This window comes from Mesocricetus auratus, unplaced genomic scaffold (assembly GCF_017639785.1).
Source record: "Mesocricetus auratus isolate SY011 unplaced genomic scaffold, BCM_Maur_2.0 Super-Scaffold_100006, whole genome shotgun sequence".
Lineage (NCBI taxonomy): Eukaryota > Metazoa > Chordata > Mammalia > Rodentia > Cricetidae > Mesocricetus > Mesocricetus auratus.
Window position 1 is genome coordinate 49,289,010 of NW_024429190.1, and position 19,694 is coordinate 49,308,703.

Below are 19,694 nucleotides of genomic sequence, written 5' to 3' on the forward strand. Positions count from 1 at the left end.
CTTAACCAACATTATACTTATTTTCCAAGTTAATTATGTTCTTTAAATGAGAGATTATTTTTAACAATCTATATGTGGAGGTGGTATATACACACAAGTACAGGCACCTCTGGAGGACACAACAGGGAAGGGATTTACTGGAATGGAGATGGAGTTATCATTGCCAGCCACCAAATGTGAATTCTAGAAATTGAACCTTGGTCTTCTGAAAACTCTCTGCCTACCTAAATATTGTGATACCTTGTGAGCCCCTAATGTTGACTTTAGAAAACAAGCAACTTATGTGTCTTATGAAAAGTCTTCAGGGATATGGTGAATACCCAAAGATTATAAATGTCTTTTGTGAACAGTTTCATGTAAGTATTATTATTATTATTATTATTATTATTACTATTACTATTATTTAGGAAAAAAGCCAGCTTAATATTAAGTGGCCACTGTGTATAAATAATACTAAAATGAACAGCCAAATTGCCATTTCAAATTATTTCCACAGAGCCTGACAGGACATAAATTAGATTTATATGTGACACAATCCTTCAAGACATTCACATTTTCTAAATCTTTTATGTCTTTATGCATCAGATAAATGCTTTATGTCTGCAAGAATTATGTAAAGGCATCATGTTGATCCTTATTCCATTATAGAACACTTTAAAATATCTTAAAAGTGAAAGAATTGAGCATGAGTACATCCAAATAAGAGGTCCACACAGATTTCTTGTCCTGGGATCTAAAAATAAGAGTACAATACTTATTAGCATAAGATCCTCTTAGAACACTCCCTTCAGAAAGCAAGGGATAGAAATGAATGTAATAGCAACAAGCAATCATTCTTTCTAGTCTATGCTAATTGTGACAGTCTGAGGCTGTTAACAAGGAATTGCTACTAAGCAAATCCTGGAAATAAGCATTTGTTCATAAATCACTTGCACAAATAACAAACTCCCTTATAGACTGCAGTTGTCTCAGTGAGATCAGATTCAATCTAGTCACTACGGCTTATTTATGGAAAATGTACTCCTTGTGGAAGATACTGAATTACGAATATTAGATGAGTGCTCTGATAAATACGTGCATCTAGGATGACTAAGGAATAGATGCATCCCAGCATTTAAACAGTGTATTGAACAACCATAAGAGATCAACAAAGAAATCATGAACTAGTGGCCAAAATCCTTCATTCTAACACATCTAAAGCAATTTCAGAAACATGGTCACACCAATAGAAAATTTTAAATATTAACCTATCTTATTTTAAGCATTGATTTTCTGATTCTCTCTCTCTCTCTCTCTCTCTCTCTCTCTCTCTCTCTCTCTCTCTCTCTCTCTCTCTCTCTCTCTCTCTTCTCTCTGCTTTTGAGACAGGGTTTCTCTGTGTAGCTTTGAATCCTATATTGTAACTCACTTTGTAAACCAGGCAGGCCTGGAACTCACAGAGATCCTCCTGCCTCTGTTTCCCCAGTGCTGAGATAAAAGGCCTGTACTGCCACTGTCCAGCAAGCACTGATTTTCTAATATAACCATGCAGCTGCAAGTTAGAGTCTATAAACTGTGTTTCTATGTCTCTGTGGCTTGGTACAGTCTCTTAACATTGCTATTCAGCTGTTAAAACATGAAGAGAAATGTCAAATTGGGTAATATATTGTTTCTTGGAGAAAATTCTTCCTGTAATTCAGATTTTCACAGTGATAGGAAATTAAGGAACCATTACAAAAATTCTTCTCCTACTTAATGCTACATGAGATGATCAAAATAAAGTTTCCCCAAACTACCAAATGATCAAATATAACCCCCACCTCCAACACAAGCTTTCATTCTATACTCTGGCCTGAATTCTGATTTAACATGGATCATAGCATATGGTCTTTGCTTGGATTTGCATTGATGGCAAAGTATTCACCATTAGCACTGTACCTCACTGAGTACATGGAGCACAACTTACAGATTTTATTAATTTACTTGCTTCTATTCACAAACACCAATACACAGAGCAACAGAACTCTGGCTCAATAGTAATAAGACATCCTATCTCTGCCCTGTGTCACTAGCATATGTGTCATATCTATGTCCCTTTTTTATGCCTTACAAACACAAGAGGTCACGGGGTTTTCTTGCTTACCACTTTACCACAGGTTCCAAAACGCTGGTTGACCCATGGTGAGCATTGTGTAAATAGTTGTTGAATGAATAATGGGCAAGAAGTATTCATTGAATGGATTAGTAGCTAAAGCTATTTGTTAAAGCATTAGAATTCAATTGGCCAAACTATTTTAGTACTGAGAAAATTAGATACTGCTTAAAAATAGATAAAACCCATAAATCTCATCAGCCTCCCACTGAGTGCAAGAACACTCTAACAAGCGTCTGCTTGAATAGAACTGGTGATGAGACATCCTGTATCTCTTTGTAGAGAAACTGGCTTCCTGTGACTTTCATTATTGTAGTGTGTGACCTACTCATACATATGAAATTCCACAACAATTTTCTATAGAACCCTGAAAAATAAGCAGCCATTTCTTAAAACAAATTGTAAGTTTCTGCTTTTCATTCTTTACCCTGTGTTCAATTTTCAATGATCAAGTCCTCCAGGTTGCCAAGTGTTTGCCCTAAACAATGAATCTAGTACTGCATAAGTGAGTCAGTGAACTATGTGACAGATACATACCAGACTTTCGACTTATTCATTGTGCTTGCATCAATGAACCCACAATTAGATAGCCATACGTTTCCATTTCTTCTTCTTCTTTTCTTCCTTCCCTCTTCTCCCCATTTCTCTCCTCTTCCCCACCACTTAGTATTCCCCTTCTTTCTTCCTTCCCCAGGTCCCCGCCATCCAGAACCATACCCATTGGTTTGACTTACAATGCATTTGCGATATGAAACATTTGGTATTACAAATATGTGTTCTGGTCAGAGAACTTGTGAATTTCTATCTTGAATTCATTACTTAAGTGTAAGAAACCTTTAATATATTCTAAAAATATCTGTGCCTTTCTATTTTCTTTTGTACAATAAGGCAAATAGCAGCACCCAGAGTTTTGTCTCCTTTCATGTCTGATATTTTATCATACGTAATGGCTAGGCCCTTCATAATTAGAGAGTTCATAAACCATACTACATATATTCATGTCCTATTGAACCCATTTGGTATTGTTCTTATGTATAGTGGAGTGACTGAGCATTCAGTTTAGATAAGCTAACAGGGAGCTCATTCCAACTTTTGCTTTCTCTGACCTGACTTCCTGAATAGAAAAACAATAACATGGCACTAAGATTAACAATTAATAAGCGAACCCTCTTGAAACTGAAAAGCTTCTGTAAGGCAAAGGACACCATCAATGGGAAAAATTGACAGTCTACAGAATGGAAAAAATATTTCACAATTCCATATCTGACAAATGGACTAACATCTAAACCATATAAAGAACTTAAGAAACTAGACAACCACAAGCCAAATAGTCTAATTAAAAATGGAGTATATATCTAAACATAGAATTCTCAGCAGAGGAATCCTAAGTTACAGAGAAACTGTTAAAAAATGTTCCAACACCCTTAGCCATCAGGGGAATGCAAATCAAAACAGTTATATCTTACACCTGTCAGATGGCTAAGATCAAAAGCACAAGTAATAGTCCATGTTAGTGGGGATGTAGAGCAAGGAGAACACTTATGCATTGTTGGTGGGAGTGCATACTTGTACTGTTACTTTGCAAATCAACATGGCAGTTTTCTCTGAAAATTGGGAACTTATCTACTTCAATATCCAGCTATACCACTCTTGGGCATATACCCAGAGGATGTTTCATGCTACCAAAAATCACTTGCTAAACTATCTTTATAACATCTTTATTCATAATCACCAAAACCTGTAAACAGACTAGATGTAACTCAGAATAAGAATGGATAACAAAGATGTGGTACATTTACACAATGGAATGTTAATCAGTTGTTAAAAAATATAGTTTCATGAAATTTGCAAGCATATGGATGGAACAAGAAAAATCATCCTGAATGAGGTAATCCAGACTCAGTAAAACAGCATTATATACTTATGACGCTACTCATTATGTGGTTATAATGCTCATCCCAGTAGCCAGGACTACCTAACAAAACCCCCAGTACCAGTCATGAGTACTGACTGTTGAGTTGTTGGCCAGGTGGATCAAACAGACTCTCAGAACAATGTAGGCTGTTTATTACCATTACCCTTGGCTGCCTCTCAGAATTCAAAGGTAAGACCGTACTGCTTAAGACAACACACAGTTCAGTCACAGGACTTGAAGCAACAAAGCTGGAAGTGTTCTGAAAGCCTCCTCTTTTAGTGTTAGCTCCCATATTATACGTGTAATCTACTAATCATGGAGCCAGTTAACCACAGCTATCACTAACAGATGAGAAACCACCACTTGTGTAATAATGAAATATTTAATTGGAGGGTAACCAACAAATGTCTAATCATATTTAAGAGGTATTTCATTGGAGAAAATTAAGAACTGATTCGGCAGCCTAGCCAACTACCCTTGACTAAAGACATCATACACCCTAGAGGAGACCCTCCTACTACCTTTTCGCTAAAGCAATATAATTGCTAACTGTATTCTCAATACTTGTTCTTATATTCAGAGGTAAGAGTAGCTATAACATCTCATGAAAAGCTTCTTTCTCCAACAAATAGAGCTGATTACCGATATCAACAACTGGTCAAAATGCAGAGACCATGGAGTAACCATCCTCAGTTGTCACGTGTACAATGCAACCTGCACACGTAAGGTGAAGGAAAACCTGAAGAAGAGGAGCTGGAAAGATTGCAACTGCCAAAGTTGGAAAGACTGTAAGAGCCAAAGGATCATGGCGCCTTCTGCTAGACAGTGACTTTTAGACGTTACAGGGAAGCAGCAACTATGAAACAACAACAATGTATTTACCTAAACAAAACTGAAATGCCATTTGATATCCCAACATAGGTGGGAGAAATTTTACAAGGTCTCATCCTTAGGTGAAGAACTATAAGAAAGATATTTTTTCTTTAAAACACCACATATAGAATGAAGCTGAAAAACTTGGTCCATTTGGGTAAAGTTTATTTATTTGCTAGAGTCAACCTGCCATATTTCACTGTGTTTACACCCAATTGGTACTCAATAATTATGTTTGAATAACTGATCGATGATCTCATCAAAACTTAATTGATATTTAATATCTGACGAAGCAATATTAAGTCTATTGTATTTCAAACCACTTTGAAAAATATAAATGGCATCAGACTATTTCTTACTGTATCCTTTTTCTCAAATTACTATGTGGCAGGTCTTCTTTCCAAATATAGTTAATGTTCTTAAAATAATATTGGAAAAGGAGTCCTGCGTGGCTCCAAAGCTTGCCTGAAATCACTCAGGAAGTATGACAATTGAAAGTGAAATTGAAATTTGATGATGAAAATGAGAATTCTCACTTGATACCTCCCTTGTAAAATTATTCACCTGAAACATTGTATTTAACTTGTTCTAACTCATTCCCTTTCATGTGAGAAGTCACTTCTGCATGTGACCTTCACTATCCCCAACACCTTAACAGTCATTATTCAGTTTTCTGTCCTACTTCACCTCCATCTCCCTGGGACTCTACCTCCATTCTTACATTCCTAAGCAAATTTAATCACATGTATAAGATACAAAATATCTATGAACTTTGAAAGCAATATGAATCGTTTTCTTCATTGCTTAGCCAACAACTGTTTCAACCTATAGAATGGGGAAAGCAACGAGACTGGAATTTTGTGATGGCATTATCTAAAAGACTTTCATAAATTATAACCTTTCATTTCAAAATCAGTATATCTCTGAGTCCTTTGAACATGTAATCCTGTAACAGTTACATGGTTATCATTCACATTGCACTAGAAAAGTAAGCTTAAAAGCTGGAAACATAAGGAAAAATCATTTACTAACTACCAAACCCACGAACTTACTCTTGAAATGACCTAAAATAATACATTTTAAAAGTAAGTGAATTTGAATAATGTAATGTAGAAAACTGAATGGTATTTTAATCCATGGAAAGTTTTAAAATATTATATAGTTCTTTGGCCTTCCAATCATGTAATTCCTCAGAGAAAGGTTACTATGGGTTACTTTTGGAACAGCTAAAATCTTATGACATTTTTCCAACTCTTTTAAAACTTGATTATACTTACATTTATTTTAAGATAACAAAAAGTGAAATCAAGCTTATGATTGGAGAAGGAGGCCCAGGACCCATGAGCAGAGCTTTTAGATACAGCAGGAGGACCTGTTTTCATAATTCAGCCAAGATGAAAGTCAATACACTGTCTCCTTTTGCTCTTTATGGAAACTAATGAGGAAACAAGACCTTCCTATTGATTTGATATAAAAAGTAATAGAATCCAACTTAGGAAATTGTCAAATATATAACATTGAATGTGTATTTTAGAAACTAGTATGACACTGAAATTCCTTCAGACAGAACTGTCTGTGACTGGTTGTGAACAGAAACCTCAAATGAACACAGAAAAAGGGAGTAAGGGAGTGATATTTATGATCATGCATAGTTTATAAGTAGTGATGTTAATTTTCTCCAAGTCTGTATTAAAAGAATATAAAATTCATCACGGATCTGTCTGCTTTATAAAATGAAGTCATAAAAGCTCATAACCAAAGTACTCAGACAACAATATAGTATCAATATTTAGATCTGTTTCAATATGTATTTGTTCATCTCACAGAGTAATCCAGTTTATCAAAAAATAAAGAAAAATAAATCATTTATAAATTTGAATTTTGTAACTTATTTTCACTCTCTCATACATGCAGTAAAAGGAGTCACATTAGAATTTTCCTCTTTATTACTACTCACACCTGTGAAGAGACACTTAAATCACTGCATATTTCATTTCAAATCTCAGATGTATTGAAGTTGGACAGTTGAAGAATTCAGAAATGGTCCACTGTTATAACATGTTTTGCAGCTGAAACTACTGTATCAAGTGAGTTTAAAGAGCCATGGCAGGTAAGCGCATGCATCTAGTGAGTGCCCTACCCACTGCACCACAGAACTCTTCACCCCTGACCAGCTTGATGAGATAGTAGAAGCCAGCTAAAATGAATGTAATGTAAATCTACTCCAAATGAAGCATCTATTTGGATAGACAATATGCTCTTTGTGAGACGGTATCCCTACACGATTGAAATACAAATGTGCAGCTATCAAGACAAAAAGAGCATGCAGGCTGTTACTCCAGAAAACCATTGGGCCAATCTGATTTTTACTTTTGCAGTGGTATAAAAGTACCTATTCTACTTAATTATCTTCTATGAAATTTGATATATTCAAGGACATAAGCCAGTACAGAGTGTTATATAGAGTGAATCATTCATTACATTGTCTGTGCATAGAGAACACTTAAAATTCGAAGGCAAAAGATAAATAAAACTGTAATACCCAAATGAAACATAAACATACCAATTATTAAATTTTGAATCAAGACAGGCCAATATTAGTTATGTTCTTATTCAGTATCTACATTCTGGGGATTTTCACATGTTCTATCTATGGATAATGGAATGAAAAATCTGTATACAAAAATTATCTTCATAATAATTTCACTTTACTGGAGTACTAAACAGCACTAAAGCATAAAACACCATAACTTTGAATGCATATGTATATAAAACAAGTGATGAAATGCATGGATAGTGTATAGAAAAACTTTCAAAGTATCTGTGTCTTAGACAAACATTACAATATCTTCCACTCTCTGTCTCCTCCACAGTCCAAGTGTAAGCATTTTCTTGCACTATCTGCATGACCTCAAAGTTTTTGAAATGTTTTACAGTCTGTTCCTGTCAGACTGGAGATTTGAGCATGGTAGTATCACACAAAAATGCAGCTAAGCCATTCAAAGTACTATGAACTTTAATTTATTTGGCAACCAATTACAATGAAGACTTTCAAAGTTGATTCTAATAAAACATACAGTGTTGTCAATTATATATGGTCAAATATAGCTTATAAAAGGTTGGCTTAATCAAGAAAGTTATTCCAAAATGAATGAGGAAAAAAACCCAACAATATTGACTTATAGACAAATAACCTATTCATCATACTATGTAACACTAAGTTTCTGAAGTAACTTTGTCCTTAAAATGCAGAGTCACTTAGAAAGTTCAGCAGCAGCATTCAATTGTGATTATAGTGGGACAGTAATTTCTACTCCTAGTTCCCTTTGGGGAAATGGAACCTCTATTAGTTTGTTCTTCTGTAGAACTCAATAACAAGTGAACTAACATCCATGCTTCAGAAAAAGGCTAATTTCATATTGTATCCAAGTAAACAGAATCAGAAAACACAATGATTGCAAACATTGCACATATTCCCGGGAAAAATGCAAATTACTTAGAATAATTTTTGAAAAAGAACTTAAAAACGAAGGATACAGTTTTAAGTCCTTGAATTACTCACCAGTTTCCCATATGCAGGGTCAGTAACAGGAACATCAACCTTACTCCTCTAGTTTGACTCCACAGAAGAGGAGAGAAGAGAAAAGCTTTCCTAGAACCCATCGGGTCGCTTTGATAGTCCCTCCTCCACAAGCTCAGTGCTCAAGCACAGAGTTTGCCTCACACCTCAGCAGCGGCCGGGTGAATACAAGCCCGAGTGTGGAAAGACAGTACACCTCCGAACCAGGTAGGATGCAACTCCCAGCAGAACTGAGCTGGGGAGCCAATCAGACAGGGAGGACACAAGCATAAATTATGTCAAAAGGAGTTGGACCAATCCGTGCTCCAGAAAGGCGGGGTTTCCCATACTAGAAATCAAGCCCAGTGGGGGAAAGGGCTCCGTTTTCTTTTTGTTTTTTGTTTTGCTTGTTTTGCTTTCTTCTTCCTTTTTTAATAAAAGAAAAACAAGCCTTCTCTCCCTCCCAGCCCTTGAGAAACATTGGTGTGGCTTTGACAGTCGAGCTTCCAAGGGAAACGCTGCTTCTCCGCTGCCACTCCATATATCGGGGTGTATCGGGTCACTACCTCTGCCCCCTCCCGAGATAGTAATTTTTATTTCTTATTTTTATTTTTTTATTTGTCTTCAAGAGAGAGCCCAGGGAGCTGTCTCTGTGGACAGAGCCTCATAGACTTTCTTCGGACCCGGGAGAATCCTGTTATTTTTAATTAATTATAGTTACTTAATTTTGATTCTGGGACAGTGTCTTGTCTCTCTTCGCAGACGCATGACTTGACACAATGCCCTGCACAAATGAGCTCTCTAGAGACGGAGAATGTAAAACTCGAGCGAGTGAATGAGCAGCCTGGGTGCATTCCCTTTAAACACATTTCAGGCCCCACCCCCTCCCACTGCCTGCGCTCTAGTGTGCAGATTTGCAATGTCTATCTCCCACCCCTGGAAGATAACAGCAATGAAGAATATCAGACAAGAACTCTCTCATTTTACAAATGCAAAACCCACAAACACTGATTTTACTAGCTTCTCTAGTCAAAGGCGTTGTAGCATATGACACGGGTTATCTTGAGATTCCCCTGCTCAAGTGTATTTCATTTGCATTTGTGGGGCTCCTGTGTTTGGTTCCTAACTTCAGAGGCTCTGCTTTGAGTTCTCAACAGAGCCTGAGGGTTACCATGGCAACCAGAAAGCCTCTGGCAGCTGGAACAACTGTACTGCAAAGACCGTGGCTATGGAGAAACAGGCTCAGTGCCCAGCCATCTTCTTCCTTTACGCCTTGCTAAATCCCTGCTTCCCAAGGATGTCGCCCAAGGATGGGGTCCTAGGCTGCATCATTAATCACTCCACACCACCTGCAATTGCCCAAATTCAGAGATGAAGTGAAATGTACCATGTAGTTACTTGAGAAGCAAATAGTTCAAAGCAGAAGTAACTGCTTGTGCATGCACGGAGGCAAGGGAACTGTTGCTACAATAACCCCTGAAATCCATTAAAGGAAGCAGATGAGCATAACAGGGTTACAGACTGACAGACTTTCTCACTTTGTCTCTCTCCCTTCCTTTCTTCTTTCTTTTCTTTCTTGTTGCTCAGTATAGCAGATACTGCAGTATTTTCTTCTCTTTGAATCCCCATCATCTGAAATAAGTATTGACCTTCCTTGATCCTATTCTCTTACTCCACACTATTTAGCATTTTTCTCTTCCATAAAGTATGTTAGTTAAAGCAGCTCATATCTAATAATTCAAATAGCAATTAAAGCACATTATAATAGATTATGAAATTAGTGCATTTAGGCAGCCATGACGTTGGTATACATCTAAGCTTTTTTATTGTATTTTTCTATGTCAATTAACAATGTGTTGTGCATGTTACTTAAATGTTTCACGGGGTGCACACACTAATTCAAGGATATGATTAACCAGTGAGGCAAGAATTAGTTCACTGGATAATAGCAAGTACCTTCTGGTTGCCCCTTGAATTTCCTAATATTAAATGGGGGGGTTCCACATTTTTATGGAAAAATGATAGTTTGGCTTTCTGTAACAGTAATCTTAACCCACCCTATCAATAATTTTCAAAAAGGTTTTGCTCTCATTCTTTTTGTATGTTACTGTAAAGTGCTGACAGCAGTTGCAAGAAATTAATGGCAGGGAAAGGTGAAGCATGCTTCTTTGGGTAGTCAGAAGGTGCCTACTTATACTCATAAAATGAAAAAGGTTATAATAACGAGAGCTTTCAGTATTTTCCAAAATATAATTTTCCCAATATGTGCTGAGGTATTCTTCTAAAAAAACCCCACTTTCTGTAGCTAGAACAGTCAATTACAGTTCACTGTAAATTATTTTAAATGATGTAAGCCCTTTGCAATCCAAAAGAAAAAGATATGATAGGTTTGATGACTTGACCCTGACAGTTTTTCCTTTTGTACAAGATAAAATAGCCATATGCATATGGTGGCTAGTGACTAGGGAGCCAAGGTTGGAAATATAGTAAGCTCCACTCTATTCATTGGATGAATTACCTTTTCTCATGAGCACACACTTTGGAAGAACAGGCCAGGCGATTTAGTGGACTAAGGTTAGGAGGCCAGAAGTAGATATAGGTGAGGAACTGCAGAGAACTCATTGTAATGGTTATTTTCATTTGAGGGCAATTTTGCCTATCTGGGATTTGGTAACATCGGGAGACATTTTTCGTTGTTTCCATTTTAAAGTAAGGAAGGGTTTTATTGGACTATTGAATGTTAGTAAATAGAAGCTAATATTTTGTCTATAGTCTGAAATATGAAAACCTCCTCCAATGATGAAGAATTCAAATGTAAACTCTCAGTGGTGCCAAGGAAAAGAATACCTTTGTGATGCATGAAAAGGTTTGGGTAAGTACACTGTACCAGATTATTTTTTCACTGATTTCCATTAAAGTCACTCTTCCCTTTCTCATTCATTTGAATGAATGGGACACAAACATTACCTGTTAATTTTTTATTTAAACAAATTACATAATGCAAATTTTATTAAATCAATTTTCATATAATATATTTTGAGTGTATTTCCACTTGAAGATCATCCCCATTTCCTTATCCATCTAGCTTCACGTTATTTTTTCTCAAAAATAAGACAAAAGATTCAGCAAACTAGACAAAATTAAGTCAAATAAGTTACACACACTAAGTTATTTTTTAATTTAAAAAAAGAAATGTGAAGTCAGTTTTCTATTGACCAACTGCTACTTGGCATGGGGCCTGACCTGGAGTATGGCTCATGTAGCCAGTAACACTCCATTAGACAATATTGATTTTTTTCTCTTCCAGCAGCTATCAACTGAAAACAGTTTCTTGGGTAGAAGACTTTGTGTCTACTTCCACTTGTCCACCCTGGAAATCTGTCTGCTTTGAGCCTGTGCAGGTTTTGTGTGTACCTTCACAGATTCTCTGAAACCTTATGCTCATCAGCTTTTATGTTTCTAGAGTTCCCATCGAGTCGTACACCAATGCTGACTCATATACACTTTCTGTCTCCTTTGTAGATCTCTGAGCTTGGAGGGAAAGGGTTTGATAAAGACATTCCATTGCAGGCTGAGTGCTCCAGAGACTCTTAGTCTCTGCACATTGTCAAATAAGTGACCTTGGTGTTAACTGCCATCATTGGCAAAAGAAACTTTCACCATAGTAGAGGCTGAATAACTATCTGATCTTATTTTTCTAAAGGAACATAGCCATAAAGTAACCAAATTTACTCACACCTATTACATATCCATTCGTTTTATAGATAGTTGTAATCACTACCAACTTATACTACTTTTCATTTTAGAAAGGTTTGTGGGTTGTTTTGTAATCACTTTAGAATAAAATAGTTGTTATACCTGCTGGTGGAACAAAACAGGCTTCAGTTTGGGCCTAATGGATTTAATATTGTAGTAAAAACCATTTAATGTTTTACTACACAAACAGAAAGATCTCCCGTGCTCTTGGATTGGTAGGATCAACATAATAAAAATGGCAATCTTGCCAAAAGCAGTCTACAGATTCAATGCAATCCCTATCAAAATTCCATCACAATTCTTCAAGGACTTGGAAAGAACACTAATCAACTTTATATGGAAAAACAAAAGGCCCAGGATAGCCAAACAACCCTATACAATAAAGGAACTTCAGGAGGCATCACCATACTTGACTTCAAGCTCTATTATAGAGCTATAGTCCTGAAAACAGCTTGGTATTGGCACAAAAATAGGCAGGTAGACCAATTGAACCGAATTGAAAACCCTGATTTTAACCCACACACCTATGAACACTTAATTTTTGACAAAGAAGCTAAAACTATACCATGGAAAAAAGAAAGCATCTTCAGCAAATGGTGCTGGCATAACTGGGTGCTGGTATGCAGACAACTGCAGATAGATCCATGTTCATCACCTTGTACAAAACTTAAGTCCAAATGGATCAAAGATCTCAACATAAATCCAGCCACACTGAAACTTTTAGAAGAGAAAGTGGGAGATACCCTTCAATGAGTTGATACAGGAAACCACTTCGTGAACATAACACCAGTGGCACAAACACTGAGATCGACAATTAACAAATGGGACCTCCTGAAACTAAAAAGCTTCTGTAAGGCAAAGGACACAGTCAACAAGACAAAAAGGCAGTCCACTGAATGGGAAAAGATATTCACTAATCCCACATCTGACAGAGGGCTAATCTCCAAAATTGAAAAAAGAACTCAAGAAACAAGTCTCCAAAACACCAAAGGATCCAATTAAAAGGTGGGGTACAGAACTAAATAGAGAGTTCTCAATAGAGGATGCTAAAATGGCCAAGAGGCACTTAAGAAAGTGCTCAACATCCTTAGCCATCAGGGAAATGCAAATCAAAACAACTCTGAGATACCATCTTAACTCCAGTCAAAATGGCTAAAATCAAAAACACCGAAGACAATTTATGCTGGAGAGGATATGGAGAGAGGGGAACACTCCTCCACTGCTGGTGGGAGTGCCAACTCGTACAGCCGCTTTGGAAAGCAGTATGGAGGTTCCTCAGGAAAATGGGAATCAATCTACCACAAGACCCAGCAATTCCACTCTTAGGCATATATCCAAATGAGGCAAATTCATACAACAAGGGCATCTGCTCCACTATGTTCGTAGCAGCATTATTTGTAGTAGCCAGAACCCGGAAGAAACCTAGATGCCCCTCAACTGAAGAATGGATAGAGAAAATGTGGTACATTTACACAATGGAGTATTACTCAGCAGAAAAAAACAATGGAATCTTGAAATTCGCAGGTAAATGGATAGCACTGGAAGAAACCATCCTGAGTGAGGTAACCCGGTCACAAAAAGACAAACATGGTATGTACTCACTCATATATGGATTTTAGACATGGATCAGGATAGTGCCAGTCTGCACTTCCACTGATAGAGAGTCTGGAAAACAGGACAGAACATAAAAGATATACATAGTTCCCAAGAGAAGAGGAATGAGGCAAGATCCTCTGAACAGATAGGGAACACAGCGAGGGGTGGGGGAGAGTGGGAGCTGGGAAGAAGAGAGGGGGAGAAGAGGAAGAGAGAGTAGGTCATGGGGGAACAGGAAGGTTGAGGGGGGGATAGAATAGGGGAAAGAGGGAATCATAGGATAGAAGACAGATCAGGCTTCAGTGTGACCTCTAGTGATCTAAAGGGATGACACCAATCGGCAAGCTCAGCAATAGTGCAGAGACCACCTCGAATGCCCATTCCTGATAATGAACTTGATGTCTATAACCATCCGGGAGCTTTCATCCAGTGACTGATGGAAGCAGAGGCAAACACCCACAGTTAAACACTGAACTGAACCCAAGGAACCCAGTGATAGAGAGAGGAGCGATGAGCAAATTGGCAAAGAATGGGCTGGCAAAACCAGCAGAGACAGCTGATCCAAACAGGGGAGAGCTCTTGGACCCCAGACCGACAGCTGCGAGTCCAGCATGGGACTGGTCCAGACCCCCTGAGTGTGAGTGTCAGTGAGAAGGCCTGGACAACCTATGGGGCCCTGAGCAGTGGATCAGTGTTTTTCCCTGGAATACAAACAAACATGGACATCGTGTGCCCATAGCACAAAGAGGGATGCTCTCTCAGTCTGGACTCTTAGGGGAGTGGCTGGACCCTACCCTGAGTGAAATGACAGACTCTAGATATCCCCTTTGTGGAAGGAATTGGCAATAGGGTGGGAGGCTGGGGAGGGGGGGAATGAAGGGTGCATGAGGAGGGGAGGGAGAGGGAACTGGGATTGACATGTAAAACAAGCTATTAAAAATTAAAATAAAAATAAAAAACATTTAATGTTTTTAAACACCAGAATTTAGAGCTATTGCCATTCTGTCATCTAGTAAAATGACTAGTGATACAGTGGCTTGATTGTACCATGTGCAGCCCTGACGTTAGCAGACATGAACTACAAATGATACAACCTGTCATTGACAAACTACGATCTAGGTACAAATGTTAATATTAAAATACAGTGGTGAGAAAGGTACAGCTTTGTGCCTTAGTTTCTTTCTTTTATTGTTCTAGTTTTTCTGTAGAGGAATGCTGTTTCCACAGGATGTGTTTGAAGGTATGTATATATGCATATGTTGAAGCTAGAGGTCAACATCAGATAATTACTTCTGTCATATTCCACGTTATTATTTTTTAGGCAAGGTTCCTTACTAAACAGAGAGATCATTGATAAGATAGCCTCATTGACCAGTGAGACCCTGGGATTCTCCAGTCTCTGATTCCCAGAAGGAGGTACAAAGGCATGGTACCCTGCAATGTTACCATTTAATGATAATGTCAGGGATCCAAATTCTAGACCTCATACTTGTATAGGTTGGATAGGAAGCACTCTATCCACTGAGCGAACAATGCAGCCATTAATTTGCAGTCTCTCTCTCTCTCTCTCTCTCTCTCTCTCTCTCTTTCATAGCTATCTTCTACCTATCTATCTATATACACACATATATAATCTATCTGTTTATCTACCTAGTCTATCATCTATCAATCCATACATGTATTGATGTATATACATGTGTGTGCATATGAATTCTACCTTGTGTACAAGTTCTTATCAGGATTACATTGAGTATTACATATAATTAATTGCCTAGACAACAGAAATAACTCCAAATACTAGTTATTATTGTTATACCATTTATGGTATATTTCAAATATAAGTATATTTGTCTAGAAACACATAGGCTGAAGTCCTAGAGAAGATGAATGCAAATGATCTCATTATGCCATCAATGTTATCCCTATATCTGGCTTCTTCAGAGAAAAGGTCTATTTTATTTCATTCTTATCTCTAGTGATATGTTTTTTATTATAAACTCCATTATCCTAAACTCAAACAATAAATCACACAGTGTTTTCTTCTATCACAAAGTTACCCTTTAGATTGTAGGACTTATACCTCCATTGTATGCATGACACTTAATTTTTTTGATTTCCATCCTTTTGATAAATAGTTATTGATTTCTCAATGAAGACTATTATGCAATATAGGGCAGGTCTACGATATTTTTGAATACTAGATACTCATGCTAATTTTTGTTAGTATTTTTTGTCACTATGAAAAATAGTTTATAAATGACAGCTAAGAGAAGATTTCATGGGTCACAGCTTTGAGACTGTGGTCTGTAAATAGCTGGTAAAAGGGGGGATCAGAATATCATTCTATTTAGTATAGCCGAGAAATATGATCAACTCATGAATATTGTAATTCAAAAATGGAGTCAAGCAAAGAAACACAAATAACACAAAACTTGGGGATCTCTTGCTAATTCTAATCTACTTTCTCTGATGAAAGCTTAAGGAAGAACTAGTCTATGCTAATAACTAGGGTCATTTTAATACTATATCATTTAAGAGAATAATAGTTCTAGATTTTCCCCTAAGGTCTGTGACCTATCTAGTCATAGATTGTTGAAAATGAAACTGATGTTCTATATTGTAGAATATGTCTTAAAGCCACTTTTAAAAAGTGTATGGTTGCTTCTGTAGCATTCTAGCCACTAGTATAACAGGATGGTCATTCTAGTAGCTCAGAGGGTTCAGGGCTGGGTAAGATTGATAATTCTTTTTATCCTGTAATAACATCCATACCACCTCCAGATTGTAGGTATAAAAATTCTTCATCAATACCAACTTTATTTCTTTATGTTTTCTGATTTGATTATGTTGTCTCCAACAAGAGGCTGTTACCATCAATTTCTGGAGGGTTAGTAAGAACATTTGCAATGGCCTGTAATTTTTTGAGAGCCTTTGGAACCCACAGGCCAACATTGTCTCATTCAGAGAAAATCCATTCCTGCAATGGGTTTTTATTTGCTAGCACATTATGTCTAGCTGAGATATTGTCAAGGGATATTTAAAATATAAATTTTATTTTATGTCCAAATTTTTCCCTAACATGCAAATAGGTCCTCATGTATACCATTAACATTTGCATACATAGTTTAGATGAGTCTTTGCCTTTGTGGATTTGAAGGAGAGTAAGGAGTGATAAACAAGAGGGTTTGGAGGGAGCACAAGAGAGAAAGAAATGCAGTCAGATTGTAATCTCAAAATTTGAAAATAAAAAGAGTCTTTGCTCCCCTGTCTTCACAGTTTGACTCTATCCATAGCTACCATTTTCTCTTACTTCATCTCATGTTCACTCACTGAGCAATTCCTTTTGGTTTTTGTTTCTCTAACACTAATGCAGCTCTGCTGGTAAAACCAGCAGATATTACAATTTGATCTCTCATGTGCATTTGAGCCAGTTGACAATCCCTTCATTTTCAAAATCCCATGTTCAGAATATCTTGTTCTCGCTCCTCTGCATGAGCTTGGCTATGTTTTTAAACTTCATTAAAATCACTTCTGTCTTCTTAATATTTTTTCTGTTCATGAAATATCAGTTCATCTTGATATTTATTATAACAACAACTTACATTTTCCAATATCATCCATATCAATATCTGCATATTCTAATATTTATTATGAGTATTATCACCCAACTCTTTAGACATTTATGACAATTACCCAAAGTGGGTCCAGCTCCTACTGTGTTATTTACAATCATTGTTGATTTCCTGTTATGTCTCTCTATTAAAATGCATTGGCAATTATATTTATTTTGAAAGTAAAAATCTGAAATTTTTATTTTGCTTAAAGTACTCAGTCGTTTCCCATAATACTTAGAACATCTCAGAGAAATTCTGACTTCTCAATGTGAATTAATCTACTAATTACAATATCTACTGGCACTTAGCAAGTTTCCTTCCTGACACTATTCTGTATTATAATAATTCATTAATTCAATTAACTCAAGAAGGCCATGGAACACCTGAATCTTAAGAACTGTTTAATATGACAATGATAACAAAAAAACCCCCAAAAAACAAAATAACCATTCTAATACATTCTATGGTCTTTCTTAAATCATGAAGTATTTTTACCTTAAAATATGCTCCCAATCATTAATTTAACCTGTATCTATTCTCTAGACTATCACAGTTTGATGATTACAAATTCTGAATTTTTTTTCTTTTCAGAAATCTAACCTGTCAAGAGCTCAGTACTGGGTAATACCCATAGTTCACCGAGGATTGGTTCTTCTACTTGATGTGGGTAGTTTAGAATATTGAAATCTTTTCAAATTTCTATGTTTTATACATTATTATTATTTCATTATTGTTCTAATAATGTCTGAGGACAGAGAATTAATATTCCTTGACTTTTAAGTGACTGGCGCAGCAGGATTTGAACCTAGAGAGTAAGGTTTCTAATTTCATGTATGGAATTGCTACATGGTAATATCCTCTACAAAAGAATTATGGCATATGCCCCTAATTAAATGGCTTATATTTCTTCTAATTCTATGTTTTCTCCTCTGGTTAACCAGTACTGTTATTTCAGTGACTACATTTTAGTCCATATTTGACATGAAAACTCTTCATATTTCATTTTAAAGAGTCATAACATAAAAATGTCAAAAGTGAGGAAGGGTTTTTGAAGAATGACCTTTAATCAGCTATTTTTCAAAGGTGTACAGTACTGTTTAAGACATAGAACACTTACAGGAAAGAGGTCCAGGACTGGAAGATTTATTGTAGCCTGATATTTAATGAAAACCCTCAGGGTTTTGATGGAGTTTTATTATATAATTATTCAACTCACCTCATATATAGTCTAATATATTTTATTTTTAAAATGTCTTACTAGTAGATCTACATTGAAATAGTAGTCCCTAGGGAACCTCTGATGTGTCCTATCCAGTACCTAACTCCCTACTCATCAAGTTTATAGCCCATAATATATCTATCTATGTGACTTTGACTAGCAGCTGAAGAATAATATAATTTCTCATGACCATTATAACAGAGACAGTGAAACAGAGCAGTGGAGAGAGAGAGACTCTTCTTTATATTTTCCTTCTCATTTGTTCTGTCATTGGCCAATCAAGAACCATAAAATTGCATTAAAACTTCAATAAAATACTTACTATTATCAAGTCTCTTTAGTCCATTGGGAGATGCCATATCCACCAAAAGAGTTGCTCGTCTTTTCACAAAGAAATCTGGGACTATCCTTCTGAAAGTGTTTGACCAACATGGAAGGATTATAATACTTGATTCATAAAATGTATTTAAGGGGTGAATACCTGGAGGAGAGCATCTGAATTTGATATTGTATTACTTTTGTATTACTGGGACAAAGCATTCAACTTAGACAACTGGAGGAATATCTATTTTTGCTCTTGATTTCAACATTTTCAGTTCTTAGTCATTTGCTCTATGGATGCTTTACCTAGAGAGAGGCAGAATATGTATCAGTGTGTCAAATATATTTGGAAACCTGACCATTCACCTCATGCCGAAATGAGTAAAACAGCAGATTGAACCTTTCCTCAAGAGCATACTTTAAATTATCAATTTCTTCCACATATACCAGACTTACTAAATTTTCCAGAGCATCTCAAGATACCAGCACAGACCAAGGAATATGGTTTAACACTTGACTATTTGGGGAGCACATCCATCCTGAAAACATAAAAACAGTCTGTTCAAACAAGGATTAAGGGTGTCCATTAAGAGTTTGCTTTTCTGTTTTCCTAATGTTTTATGGTAACCTATAATAATTACATTGAAATGCCATTGGACAAAAAGTCAATTTCCAAAGGCAATTTCCATGTAGACATTTGAGTTTTATAA

General features: G+C 36.5%; 1 protein-coding gene across 1 annotated transcript in view; it reads right to left on the reverse strand.

Moving 5' to 3' along the window:
* Positions 1 to 8,614, reverse strand: part of Gabrg1 (gamma-aminobutyric acid type A receptor subunit gamma1) — a 68,985-nt gene extending 60,371 nt beyond the window's left edge. The window contains exon 1 of the mRNA XM_040747154.1: positions 8,482 to 8,614. Coding sequence (XP_040603088.1) covers positions 8,482 to 8,582 — 101 coding nt within the window. The 5' untranslated portion in view covers positions 8,583 to 8,614. The remainder of the gene's footprint in view (positions 1 to 8,481) is intronic.
* Between the last annotated feature and the right edge of the window lie 11,080 nt (positions 8,615 to 19,694).